At 40.0% G+C, this 14,763-nt stretch overlaps 1 protein-coding gene across 2 annotated transcripts in view; it reads right to left on the bottom strand.

The window, feature by feature from the left end:
* The window catches only part of ptc (protein patched), a 129,212-nt gene that overhangs the window by 38,756 nt on the left and 75,693 nt on the right, over positions 1 to 14,763 (bottom strand). For both annotated transcript variants that reach the window (XM_083132749.1, XM_083132746.1), the window contains exons 3-6: positions 8,499 to 8,688; positions 4,125 to 4,194; positions 3,120 to 3,217; positions 1,688 to 1,802 (exon numbers count right to left, since the gene is read on the bottom strand). In XM_083132749.1, coding sequence (XP_082988875.1) covers positions 1,688 to 1,802; positions 3,120 to 3,217; positions 4,125 to 4,194; positions 8,499 to 8,688 — 473 coding nt within the window. The remainder of the gene's footprint in view (positions 1 to 1,687; positions 1,803 to 3,119; positions 3,218 to 4,124; positions 4,195 to 8,498; positions 8,689 to 14,763) is intronic.

The raw sequence follows: 14,763 nt of genomic DNA, 5'->3' as shown, positions 1-14,763 counted from the left end.
CATGTGGAAAAAAGAAATGTTAATCACGGCTGTTATTGTTGTGGCGGAAGTGTTCAGCTCGTGAGACCGGTTTCCCTCGGCAGCTGCGGCTCAAGAGAACCACGACCGACCACCCAAGAAGCCGCCGAAGCAGCTGCACAGCCCCGTCATCTCGCTGCGCAGACATCCTCCCTCAAACAAACAACTTCATGTTTTTTTGTTGCTGTCACGTTGGTATATGCTTTCTCGCTTTCCGTAAAAGCTGGAATAGAGGATTGCGTACTCCAGCAATCCGCTTTCTTCTCCCCTTATTTTTTCTAACCCTGATCAGAGTCGCAAAAACGACGACTTCCAACTGCTGCGGTAACAGTCGAATGCTTTTCAGCAACTGTGAGTCATCGACTGTTCGCCTTGAGGCCTCCTCCTCAGTTTTTTTATGCTTTGGAATGTACGTCGAAGAATGGGTGCTTAAAAGATTCATAGAGCAGGTTCTATCATTATTACCGCCACGGTAGCATCTTGTAGGACTTGTGTACCTATTTTGTACTCCCAGTAGATCCAGTGGCGTGTCCCAAGAATTTCCTTGGTGTTTATACGTAGTGTACTAGTAGTTCCTTGGTTAGTTAATGTAATTCGCGTCACACACTTGTACTGATAGATCATGGGCGTACACTCACCGGCAATAAAAATGGGTCACCTAGATCATGAAACACTCGCTTCCCTGCAATGCATTATGTATGTTGACTAACTCTACGACGATGAGCAGATTTCAAGAGCAACATTTCAATAGGAAATTCTTCTATCGCCATACAACACACATACGCATTGCAGAGAGGCGGGTATTTCAGTATCTAGATGCCTCATTTTTATTGCCGTTGGCTGTACATAGGATTTTCGTAACGGGGGTATGATGATCGCAAGATTTTTTCAGCAGTTTTCCTTTTCCTGCATTAGAAGTTGCTCTTTCCGGGAATCAGGGTCAGGCGGGTGTTATGATGACCCTGGACAAACTACTGACTGTCGGATAGGATAAATGACAAAAATAGGGACAGTAAGATGGGAAGAAACGCCTATGCCTCCGTTAACGGTACTATCTCAGCATTCATCCAGATCAACCTAAGGGATTTACATATCGACCGTCTAAACAAAGGGGCGAAGTACACCCGAGTTTTCCTCTTAGTGGCATCTTTGTCGAATTTGCTTACCTCAAGTCTAAAAAAATAACGATTATGAAGACGTAATTCGAAAAGTAAGGATCAAGTCATAGAGAAGACATGGTCCACTAAACAATAAAGAAAGAAAGTCAAGAAAATCAGGATATGCCATTTTGTCTGGGTAGGGACGACATACCCCTTTGGTCAGTCACTCCAGCCGAGGGTTCACTCACTCCAAAATACAAAATATTTTGCATATGACACAGAAGTTTAAACACATCATGGTAGTTGAATGATAGAAATGCAAGCATCAACTATTTTTCAATTTCATGGAAAGCATTTCTATGTGCTAAAAATATATTTAAAATATTACACTTGGCATACCCGATGGCGTTCTCGCCTTGTAATCAAGAGGTCCCGAGTTCGATACCCGGTTCCGATCCCACTTTAAACTGTAGGTCCAGTCCCGATTAGCCTCACTGCGCATAAAGTGAACTTAAAACATCAAACCAATCTAGCAAAACACACACACAAAAACAAAATATTCCACTTACCCGCTTCATGAAGTCTTCGAGCGTGTGAAACGGGAACAGGAAGTGAAAACTCTTCATCTCCTCCACCAGTTTTTGCGGATTCAGGTTGGTCCACCGAACGGACGACCCGATGCCTCTAGAGAAGGGAATACAAACATTTAGAAAGGCGGCACACACTGGAATCAAAGCTTATGCACTTGAAAGTAGCGCCAGACAGAAATTGCTGAAAGCAAACAACAAACACAACGAAGTATCCTGGAACACAAGTATACATCCAGTTTTGTTGCAGATATGGAACCTGTTGCACGAGACTCCTCAATAATTATCTTCAATTTTTATCTTTCTTTCGGCTTAAGATCCGTCTACACATATATTCTGGCGTGAAATAAAAAAGACAATAAATATGTAACGTGTCCTGAGTACAGCAATGAGAGAACAGGAGAACCGTATTTCAATATTTTCTTTCCTAAGCTTTTCATGGCTATGTTCGGTACCAATCGAAGACCAACATTCCGCTCAGCCGCTTTTCTGAGAATATCAAAGGCATCAGTATTTCCTTTTTTTTTTCTATTTACAAATTACTGCATCAATTTTTTATTCACAACTATCTATAAAGTTTAACTAAACACTTACACCGTGGCGCAACAGCCCGTTGAGAGCCAAAGTTTGCCAAGCGGCTATTTGATTGGGTGACGCGTGGTCAGCGCATCGAATCCCATCGCCGCTGTTTTGTGGCTTTCGAGACTAGAACCCGCTCCTTATTCCTTTCAAGTTTCAAGTATCTCTCTGCACTATGATTACGACCAAGAAGCAGATCAATCGTGTGTTGTAAAGTATGTATATGGTGGTTCCATACATCAAGTAAGTTTCTGCTGTAATTTTATTTGTATCTTTCCCCAAATCCTTATTTATCCACAAGTTTCACTTCGAGTGGAGATCATTTATGACCTTATGTGTACATTACGTTCTTAACGTACCAGTATCAATATTATAAACTTTACCATACTTTTCTTCCGCAAGATAAACTGACACTGTAATTCTAATTGTCCTGAAACAATACAAGCAATATTGGACTCTTTTCAATTCGAACTTGGATAATTTGAATTATTAGGTAATTCGAACAGATGTTTATTGATTCTCCTTAAAATCATTTTTACTGATACATGCATGTTTTTGTTAATTCGAATTTTGGATAATTAAATTTTTTCGTGACCCTTTGGTGTTTGAATTAAAGAGAGTCCACTGTATAATTTTCGTACATGACATATCCTAGTGCATGTTATGTAATGCTATTTTGCATGGTTTACACGTCAGAAATGTAAACGTTTACTTCGATCTCCCTTTGTTGTACCGTTAATCTTAACTCCACAATTTCCTATTATCAATAATACATTTCAATCAAATATTTAAACATGCACTTTAACAATAAAAATAATAACATCAATACACTTACGGAATGGTGACTGGATAATCGGGGCCCAACAACTTCGAACCCTCCCAAAAACAATCTAAAGGAGTTATGATGGCACATGGGAATACATTTTCTAGTATCTGGAATGAAATAAAGAAACAAAAAAGGTGCAGAAAACACAGGAAGCAGCAGTGTAGAAATCAGAACAGAATGAAAACAAAGACAAATATTTACAAGGTGATAAACTTACAACAGAACTGGGACCCTTTCCTACGATGTGCTTGTAACCAAATAATAATAATAAGCATAATGATAAAACACTTAAATCATCATACTAAGCAAATGATACCTCTTGTTTACTTTAATCCTTTTTGTAATTATAATAAGAATCGTAATTTTAATTCAGGTAGTTACTCAAAATAGACGTGCTTAAATAAGATATTCGCTGAAATAAGGCAATATGTTAATTTTACATAAAGAAAAATAGTTTGCAAAGTCTTAATAACTGTCTGGAAGACAGGAAAATAACGTAATATTTCTATTGCTTTAAGCACTACAGTAAAAATTAGCCCCAGTGAATTAAATGGGCTTCTTTATATAAATAAAAAATATGGCAGTATGTTTCTGAAACTTCTTGGGAAATTTCTGTCTCAGAAATATAAGTTAACTGTCATATGTAGTGATTTAATTCTCTTTGGGTGATTCATAACTAAAATGTAAAAGCATATTTTATTGAAAGAAGGTGTAAATTTGCGAATCTTTACATTTTGAGATACTGGCTACATCTGAGGTGGATTCCTGGGATTGTTTGGCTTGTAAATGAATAAAGCCTGTTATGGCCGTGTAAATTCCATTGCACTTTTCTGCAATATTATTTAAATTGATTTTTTAAAGTATAATATTCTCTCGGATCACAGAAACAGCAAATATAATAATAAGAAAGCGTGATGTTTGACAATCAAGCATAGACAAAATAAACCTAGAAGATAACATCGTATTATGGTTGAGTTGGTAAAACAAATCTGCAAATAAAATAAAAGTACTTACTTGGTCAATATAATGCGCGTCGAAACTAGGTATACTTGGCGAGTAACATAAGTCTTTGAGTCTCCACGTTCTGTAACAAGGAAAGAAACATTTATGAAGCAGGAAACAATAACAAATCGTTTATTTCACGCTAAAAAGAAGTCTATTTCAACGAAAAAAATTATTGGGAAAACTGTACTTCACTACCTCGATGCCTTGTTCTACTGAACTGACACACAGAATCAAAAATGTGTCAAGTGACACAAATATGCATAAATGTTTTGACTCCAGTAACACATTAGAGTGCATAAACTCCTTGAGCTGCATTAAAATACCAAATTTGTGTGCATATTGGTGGCCGCGGTGGCTCAGTCGGTAACGCGTCTGACTACCATGCTAAAGGTCCCGGGTTCGATCCCCGGCCGGTTCAAATCCGGGAACTTTTCTAACGGTGGAAGCGGCCCCGGCGCCTACCCAGCGTCGAATAACATGGGTACCTGGGGGAAACCCTGGGGGGTAAAGGCGGTCAGGGGCGTGATGCTGATCACATCACCCCCACTCACGACCGGATCAAGAAAGTGTGGGGCGTTACCCCCACACCCCCTATACGCCTTCATGGCGTGGTGCTATGCACAGGGGAGCACATTACCTTTTACCTTTTTTTGTGTGCATATTGCTATCAAACGGTCAGAAACATACCGTATATACGTATTGCAGAAACGACATGCTTGTTTATATTGCAAGTTGTAGAAACTTAGATCTGTTTGCATTTTTCCCCCGTTGAGTATTCTTAAGGAGCATTCAAAATATATTAATTTTAGAATTCAGAATAATATCGTTTTCAAACCGAAAACATTTCCGAAAATCTTGTTACCGAGACTAGTAAAAAAAAATAAAACAAATAAACCGAAAGTCTCTTCTTATAGAGACTTAATTCTAATTACGTACTAATCACGTAGGCTCTGAATGTGGACATGAGCAAACTGAGCAAAGAACATTTGGCTGTACAGCAAGTGTGTGTTCACCACTCCAAGCCTTTCTAATAACCGTCGGCCAATCACGCACCCGTGAGGTGACGCTAAACTAGATCTCCGTCCGATTGGCTGCTGTCGGCGTCAATCATTCCACTGTTGCGACATGTGGCGGTACCTGCCTCTGCGCGGAAGTATTCAGGCCAGTCTCTGCTTCTTTAGCGAGTAAACGTGGCAACAGTACGGGGGCGTGATTGAAGTCTGTGGTGGAAAATAGGTCAGTCCGGGATTTAGAGCTACGTGGTAGTAGATACCACTGAGTTGGTATCCCGAAGAGGAATGGATATTTGTGCTTTTACTATCGTCGACTTTATCGTAACAATCGAAGTGGTATAAAAATCGGTGTAGTTTGAATTAAGACCACTTTGGACACATAGAAACTGGGGTTTTGCTGAAACCACACCGAGAAATGAACTGTGGTTTCGTTAAATGAAATGAGGCTACTGGGATGTAGTGTGTATCAGAGATTAAAAATGTGCAGGGTTCGATACTGGTGCTGGCTCATCCGGTGGGAAGGGGTGTCCTAACTGATCATTTCAGTGCTTCCTCCCTCAACAAACAAGCAAAACCAGATAAATAAATGCTCTTCTAGATTAACTATGCGAAGCCCCTTGTAAAAAATTACTGCAACCCAGAAAATATCTTCCCTTCTGAATCTCTACCCAATGTTTCCTGCCGCCGTCACTCAAGTTTTTCAAGGTCACTTTTGTCATTGTAAAACAATTGGAACCTAACACCAAAATGAAACGTTCCGCCATAAAAATCGAACCAGGAACCTCTCTTGTCACAAGGCGACAGCATTGGCAAATACGCCAGCGTTGAGACCACACCACAAGTATTGATCACTCTGTTTACAGGATCAGACCAACCTGTACAAGCCAAACAAATTGGGTCCCGGGTTCGAATCCCTGCCTGGGCATGGGTGTTCTTTGCAAGTGTCCCTTCATCAGTTCCATCATATCAATCATTCTTATATTCGCGATTAGCCAAAAGTGGCAGAAAATGCGAAGTATAATAAACCGAATCAAACGAAGCATATTTGCCGTAGCTGACGTCCACAGTCAGTTCGCGAGGTGCACGGATGCACGGCGTCAAACATGGAATGATACATGACCGTGACTAATAGATTTTCCAGCGAAAGATAAAGAACAACCATTATTCAAGTTCTGTAGTTAATTAATTAATTCCGTGGTGAAAAACAGGACGCTGCTTAAAAGAGAAGGGGGTTGGGAGGGAGAGAGATACGGCAACCAACAACTTGGTAATGAAAAAGACACAACAAGAATTCGTACTTAAATGCAAATAGAAAGTCAGAAATGAACACAGCGAATCAGCAAAACCAGTTTCCATGGTTTTTCACCGCATCAATCACCCGTAATTTTTTATGCAAATTCCCACTCCCCCTTCCTCGCCCCGCCTGCCCTCCCCTCCCCCTTCACCCCGTGCAACCAATCAGGCAAATGAGTCATTAGTCTCGTCCGATAGCAGCCGCCATGTTTAATTCATAAGGCTGGTCCGTTCATAGCTCGGAACACCCCCAAAGTCAGAGACCACACAGGACTCTTGTAACTGCGACTACTTCAACATTCGACAACACTTAATAACAGTTCGTGCTTCGCGGTCAGGATTGCCAACCTCTGAGCGGGGAATTGTGAGCTGACGTGCACCGAGGGCATGTTTCAAATACGCCATTTTTCGAAAATATTTCTGGTTTATCAGAACAAGGTTGATTCTAAATTCTAGGAGTAAAAAATCTGGTCAATATTCATACCAGGCCAATTTCCCACTTCTCATGTTTCAATTATCTTAAGCAGAATGGAATTCTAAATATTACCCTACAAACTGTCCATCGACATCTTCAGTACGTTTGTTTTACGTAATACCAAATTCAAGGATTGAAAAAACGTCTCGAAGCAGTTAACAGCTTCTGCACGAACGTCAGTACAATTACATTACTTGAATTGAGATGGTGTGTAAAGTCCACTTTATGCACAGTAAGGCTAATCGGGACTGAACCTACAGTTGAAAGTGGGATCCGAACCACTATGTGCCTCCACCAGGTATCGAACCCTGGACCCCTTGATTACAAGGCGACGATGCAACCACTGCGCCATCGGGAAGCCCTAATTATATTACTTAACTTAAACACATATGTGACAGAAAAGAAAAAAGAATGGAAATATTGATGGGCAAGTTGACTGGCAATATCTGTGCATTCCACCGTATAACCAGTACCTAAATTTCGAGGGCTTTCAAACAATATACATACATATAAAGCTAGCTACCTTTGCACGTTGCTTGATGGATTGATTTGGTTTATTTTACTTCGCTTTTCTGCCTTGTTGGATAATGGCGAGGATGAGTGATGATATGATGAAGAACACCCATGCCCAGGCCGGGATTCGAACCCTACACCCCTGGGCTGTGGTTGCAAAATGCCATGAAGGTACATATGTGGAGATCTGGAAGTAGGGTCCCACACATTCACAATTTCGGGCACTTGTGTAGAAGATGTAATCAGCACAACGCTCCGCCTGCCTTTAATCCCAGGGTTGCCCCAAGGTACCTTATCTGGGTGAACCCCAGAGCCGGTTCGTGCAGAGACATCGATTTATGGAAAATGTAGTAATAGTGGAAGGGAAATGTAGTAATAGCATGATATGTCGGAAAATATTTCAAAATATGGAAACAATATACAAAAATAACTCAAATATGTATAATGTTCTACAAGCTAATATACGAAAAATATAGAAAATAAAAATTTTCATTTGTTGAGAGCTTACATGCCACGATTCGCAAAGATATTACAAAATAACATTGATTTAACATCATATGAATATATGTATTTACTGGAGATGGTCACAAAATACGGATAACGGATATGATAACTGGATTTCAAATTATCTATTCTAAATCCGTTTTGGATGCAACCGATAATCCGGATCCGAATATCCGGATAATACGAATAGCATTTAGGATATCCAGACATTTCTGATAATCGGAATGTCCAGATAATACGTACAGTCACGGGCAATAAAATTGAAACACCTAGATCCTCAAATACTCACTTCTCTGGAAGGCGTTATGTGTGTTGCCTAACTACACGGCGATAACTAGATTTTAATATAAAATTTTCATTGGCAACGTCTACCACCGCCGTAGAGTTAGGCAACACACATAACGCCTTGCAGAGAAGTGAGTAATTCAGGATCTAAGTGTCCCATTTCTATTGGTGGTGAGTGTACATTGGATTTCAGGATATCTGAAATCCTGATAAAATTGTATCTGCATTTCGCCATGTAAATACGTTCGCTGTTGATAAATAATAAATGTTAATGATAATAATACATGAGCGTGTACTTACATATCGAAGAGGTGAACGGTGACGCGCGTGGCGGCTTGGACGATGTCGAGGTGCGTGAGGAGAGCGGACGGAAGGAGGACTGACCCGTGAGAGGTTTTGGGAGTTTGGATGATGAGCTGGTGGGTGCTGCCCGCAGCTTCCCCCAGCGACGATTCCGTATACCTCAACTCCTTCTCCAACCGACCTCCCTCTGAAACGAAACAAGAGAAAAACTTTCAATCACCTGCACATACACTTTTGTGGCGTTTATTTTACACAAATAACAGTTTAAGTAGAGAGCATTATAAAATAACGGAGGGGAGGGAGGGAGGGAGGGGGAGGGAGAGGGAGAGAGAGAGAGATAGAGACAGACTGACAGACACACAAATACATATATGTTCAAATAGGAGGCAAGGACGTATTTAGGAGGGTCCAGGGGGTCCGGACCCCCCGAAAGATTTACTAAGTACTAAAATTAAATAATGAAAATACAGTAAAACCTTGTTAATCCGGACTTGGCTTAATCCGGACTTGGCTTAATCCGGACAGGCAACAGGCAAATTAAGAAAAAAAAGCAGAATGCAAGGTTTTAAATGTGGCTAGAAGTCAACAACACCATAATAAACGTGTTTTGTTGCTATAAACGGGGTTTTAATACACTTTCTACTGTTCTTTTAGGTTATTTCAGTTAATCCGGACTTTCGTTAAACCGGTCAACTTATCCCCCCCCCCATTAGTCCGGATTAACAAGTCTTTACTGTATATTTATTTAACACTTGTTGTTTAGTCGATGATTTCCGCCGATCCTTTTCGAAGTCAAGGATTATATTGGGATCATAACTTTGAATGACAGTACAAAAGAAGATTTATGCACACTACTAGCGTACTTATAATAATATGCATAAAATATTAATCATGAACTGTACTTTTCGTCAACCGAATCTAATATTTCTTTTTTGTTATTGAATAAATAAAGTAAAGTGTTCCCCTGTGATTTGCACCACGGCATGAAGGCGTAATATTCAATTATTTTATGTATTTTACATTAACTTCCTTCATTTTGACGATCTAAACTATACGTAAGCTAGATAATGAATACGTGCTGTTATATCTATTCGACTATTCTAAAACCGCCTTTTTACCTACTCAAGTAATAAAAATACAATATCAATTAATATAATTATGTTAATATAAACAATTATTATTATGAGAGACTTGGTTCGGACCCCCCCCCCCGAAATATATTTGTAAATACGTGCCGGATGGAGGGGAAAGCCTTGGTAGAGTGAGATACAAAAATATTGCAACGTTGGGGGTGTAAGGGGTGAACCTTCCACGTAGTATACCGTGGACTGCATTTTGGAGACTAACGAGGCTCTGGCGCGTGGTCCTATGGCCAGTATACTCATCTGTAGGTCTATGTGTGTGTGTTGTCCTGTGTTTTGTCGTTATATGTGACGAGTACCCCTTTACAGCCTCAGCCTTTAACAAAAGTAAGAATATTTTAGTTATCCGACAATACAGTTATGTTATTTTAGCTATGGTGAGGGGCTGGACCTCGTATAATGTGACGGGTGCAAAATAGCCTCAGTGCTGACACACCCAAAGTTTTAATTTCAATCAATACTGCAACGCAAAATGGCGATGGCCTTCTTAGGTTGTACGGGAATGTGTCTATATATATGTAGCTATGTACATACAAGGATAGACCATGAAAATAATGAAATGAAATGAAGAGAGTTCTGACACACTTCTGTGAATCCTTCTCTCTCTCTCCAAATTATTTTTCTTCTTGTCCGATCATCCCTTATTTTTGGCCAAAATTCAATTTCATTCACTTTTTTCGTCCAGGGATCGTTCAGCAGCGGCGTGCATTCTGGATACGCAAGGTACGCTATGCGTACCCATAACACAGTAAGTAAATATTTTTTTCGCATTCCCTGAACATGAAAATTCGACAATTATCGCTCCGAAGGCGCTTCCACTACAAGAAATTCCCATTTCCGCACAAACACGCTACTGCCTGCCTTGAGTCGCCTGGACGCAGTCCCGGATGATCCCGATATCGCCTTCGGCGATGTCCGCACCCACCCGATCCGCGTTTCTGCCGATTTCCGCGAGCAAACGCAGCCGCTTCTCCTGAGTACCCTACAATTTCGGAAGGCAACCCCATTGGCTCAGATCAGCCCCGACCACATGTTTGGGACTGCCCGCGCTCGCCCCATCCTGCGTTTCCCTGTTCAATGCATAGAGGCCTGAGAAGCCAGGGTACCAAGGATTTTGACAGCGTCTGCAGTGTTGGCAGTAGTCAACATATATATTTTTCTGGAATGTTTAGCTTACTCACACTTAGCAGCCAAGCGTAGATAGATCACTGTGCTCGATTGCAATAAAAATACATTACAAAAAATGATTGCTAAGAGGAGGGCAAGAATATTTTGTGGTAGAAGACGATATTTAATATACGCGTAAACTATCACATATAAAATATTTATGTAAGGTTAAAATTACACTAGCAAGGTTTTTGCGTTAGGGAGGTGAGGATAGCAGAATGGACTGACCGACTGAGGATTGAGTTTTGCTCGTGAACCCCCTTTTGGCGTCGTCACTGTCTCAGGGGGAAATTATGTGAACAATTTGCGAGTGTCACACAATACTCAGAGTATGAGAGTATCTACCTGTTTATCCTTTTCCAGAGATCAACATTTTATTTCAGTTCATTTGCATTTCAGCTTAGAAGTTGATGAGGATGGGTGTTGACTGTTGACCCGACAATATGAATAAATAGAAAAACAAAGCATAAGTAAACTCAATGTTACTGTGGGATTCGAACGATTCCCCCCCCCCCCCCGACTCCCAGACATTTAAAAATGTGGGGTATATGGATGGCATATTGTGCCCAACATTTTTTTTAAGCTTTTGAAGTGTGCTGGGATCTATAGCATTGTATGCTGACGTATTTTTCTCGTGAGCTTTATTATCTCCCTTCTACAAAATATTTCATCGACTGGCAACTCCGAGTCATTCATCCACAAGAACGCGCGGTTTTTGGGGACAGCAGAAACTTGTTACCGTAGGAGGTTGACATTTGCTTTCTTCTGTGGTGTGAAATTTGCAGCAAGTGTTTCGTTCATATTATTTGCTTGTTAGTCGGTGCAGTGAAGTGATAAAATGGGGAAGGGGGGAGAGGATTCGAGTGTTATTGATGACATTCTGGAGATGGGATTTTTGGCTTAATAATTACGAAAAAAGTGCAAACAATCCGAAATGGGAGGTGTGTGTTCCTGATTTGCACGACTTGTTTCAGGCAGGAGTTATGAAGGAAGGTAAGCAGTATGTTAGGCATTTTCCGAAAAAAAATATAACTCTACAGTTGACTGGCAGTAGAAAAAGCGGAAACTTTATTGTTGGCCTTGTTCGTTGGTTTCCTCTGAGAAAGGTGTGTCAAATAGTAGAGGATACGGAGGATACTGACAAGTATTAAATTTATCACATGTTATTCGAAAACACGAAAAATCATTATGCCAGTTCGTTCGCGTTCAATGTTCATTACGCGCATGAAGGAATTAATCTAAGTCAATTTTTCGACTGTATGTAGCTACTATCAGAATATATTTGCGAATATAAAATATCGTATATATATCTTACCTCGTTACATTTGAATATCTCTGGTAGCGTTCAAGGTTATATCAGAGATTCCTCGTTAATGTTTCAATAATTGACATCCCATATTAAACTAGCTTCAATTAGTTTCCGTGTGCGCAAAGCAAGCTTTAAATAACTTCTGCTCCCCTTAATCTTCAGAACATGTTCCTCGTAAAAAAAAATAATTAAAAAAGATGGTGTGATTCTTTATTCTCAAGCAACAACTTTTGTGCGGGATGAATGAAGGTCTTACAAAAGGGTGCAATGATTGATAAATGCTGCTGTGCCATTCCAAAAAGTGATTCCTGTTATTTGAAAATGATACAAGGATGATAAATTTTCCATTAAACAATTTTCTAAAAAGTAATTTTCTGTATAACACGATGGACTGGGGGGGGGGGCGTCTGACCCCTCTCACAGGTCCTTCAGTGCGTCCATGTTGCGTACCCTAGTCTAAATGTCACCGCACGCCACTGTCGTTCAGGTAGGTATTTCCTAATAGTGTCCAGACGATATTGAAAATATATCGTTCAGGCCATATCAAGTAGATGATGTTGATGTTGTTGTTGTTGTTGAGTTGGTGTTTTAAGTCCACTTTATGCACAGTAAGGCTAATCGGGACTGGACCTACAGTTTAAAGTGGGACTCGAATCACTTGTGCCTCCACCGGGTATCGAACCCGGGTCCAACTATATGATGTATCGTCACGATATTTTAGCGATATATCGAAATGATATTTGGCGATATATATCGTATTGGCGATATATCGTCACGATATTTGGCGATATATGTACTATATAGTCTCACGATACGGAAAAAATTTCGTATCGTCTGTAATGATATATCGCGATATCAAATTTCCGATATTGTCCACCTCTAGTTTCTAACCAAGCAATTTACATAAATTAAATCACAGAGAACATTCTTAACGTGATATAGGTTATTCTCCTCGGCTTGAAAACGCCAATTTAGATAGAGTTTTGCAGAATTGACAAGATTGTTACCCCCGCCCTGAAATATCGAGAAAATTATACTTGCAAGTGTAATATACTCATTTTCTATATATTTATGTACCTGAATCTAGTAGTATTCAACAGCTTATGTAAGATTGTGATGGTAGTTTGAAATGTACCACGCCATCAGCAATATCGAGCGAATTTTACACAGGGTGAGAAGAGGAAAATTTATTCAGAATCCTGCAAAATGGATGAGGAAATGGTGATTGTGCGGTACCTTTAGAAGATCTCTCTCACTTTGAACGCGTTTATTTCAAAATGATGTACAAATTGAGTTGTTGTTTTTTTCTTCAGATAACGCATAATTTATTTAAGACGAAAAGTTATACTTTAACTAACACCAGGTATGCATTTATTTTAATGTCCTCGGAATGGGCAATGCTACTGAAAAAAATGTACAAAAGAGTATGAATTTCTCCCCACGTTGCAAGTGGAAGCGTCTTTTTTCTTAAGTTCATTATTAAGCAAGATACGATCTGTAAAAAATATGATGAATAATTATTTGTAGACTCCCGCGTAGTCCTTATGGACACTACATCTTCAAGTTACGTCTAATCCAGAGGTTGCCAAAATTTTTCGTTTCACGACGCCCTTAGTGTTCCTCGACGCCCAAGTCAAACGCTCAATTAGTATGGTTAGGTTGCTTACCTTAAGTTAAAAAATAAACACATATTTCAAATTCAGAACATTCTACATATAAAAAGTACTAAATAAGCACATACATTGGAATAAGTGTCATTTCAGTGAAAATATTAGAACATTTCGCCGCGCACACTTTGGGAACCACTGGTCTAATCAAATCGAAGTTTCGATTTTTCCTAACACAAACAAAATCTTCAACCTGTTCTGTTCCGGCTGAAATGTTTTCTATTCCAAGAGAACAAGTACAAAAAATACTCCCATAAGCGTAATGCTAAATTTACTAATACTCCCCTGCCGGGCCCTGGTGGCGGATTGGTTAGCACATCGCGCTATGAAGCCAGGGGTCCCGGGTTCGAATCCCGGCCTGGGCATGGATGCTTGCGAGTGTCAATTCATCAATTTCATCATATCATCACTCATCCCCATCTTCGCATAATTAGCCAAAAGTGGTACAAAAAGCGAAGTAAAATAAAGTAAGTCAATCACATAAGCGTAATGCTAAGTTTTCTCCAGTTTAGGATCCTCGCGTCTGGCTGGACGTGGAAACTGTTCCTCGCGCCTTTAAGAAATTGACACTTAGAAAACATATTCCTTGGAAAAGAAATATTCACTTCAAATATTAATTTATATAATAAGAAAACAGAATTTTTCTAACGCACGGGAAATTATTGTCTGAAAAAGGGAAATTTTCGAAAACAGAGGGAATTTTTCGCAAAATGAAGTTGCCACCAGCGATGTAAGAAACCTTCTGAACCTCGAGGAGGCTGGAAAAGCTACGGGTGAAAGCAGAATGCGTAACGAATTGTACAAATTCCTCAAGAAGCTTCAGGGACTGAGGGACAAAACGTCCATTGTGTCTCTCCTGCATCTTACTCCACCCGTGCCGCAGAGAAGAAAGAGAGAAAAAAATTAGGGTTTGTGAACGTGGCGACCGTCCTGTCTCCCAGGTGTCGCCCCAGTTGCCCGAAAAGCCAACTCAACCT

This window comes from Lepisma saccharinum, chromosome 1 (assembly GCF_977018435.1).
Source record: "Lepisma saccharinum chromosome 1, izLepSacc3.1, whole genome shotgun sequence".
Classification (NCBI taxonomy): Eukaryota; Metazoa; Arthropoda; class Insecta; order Zygentoma; family Lepismatidae; genus Lepisma; species Lepisma saccharinum.
The sequence above is the reverse complement of the archived record's forward strand: the minus strand, read 5'-3'. Positions and strand labels throughout refer to the sequence as shown.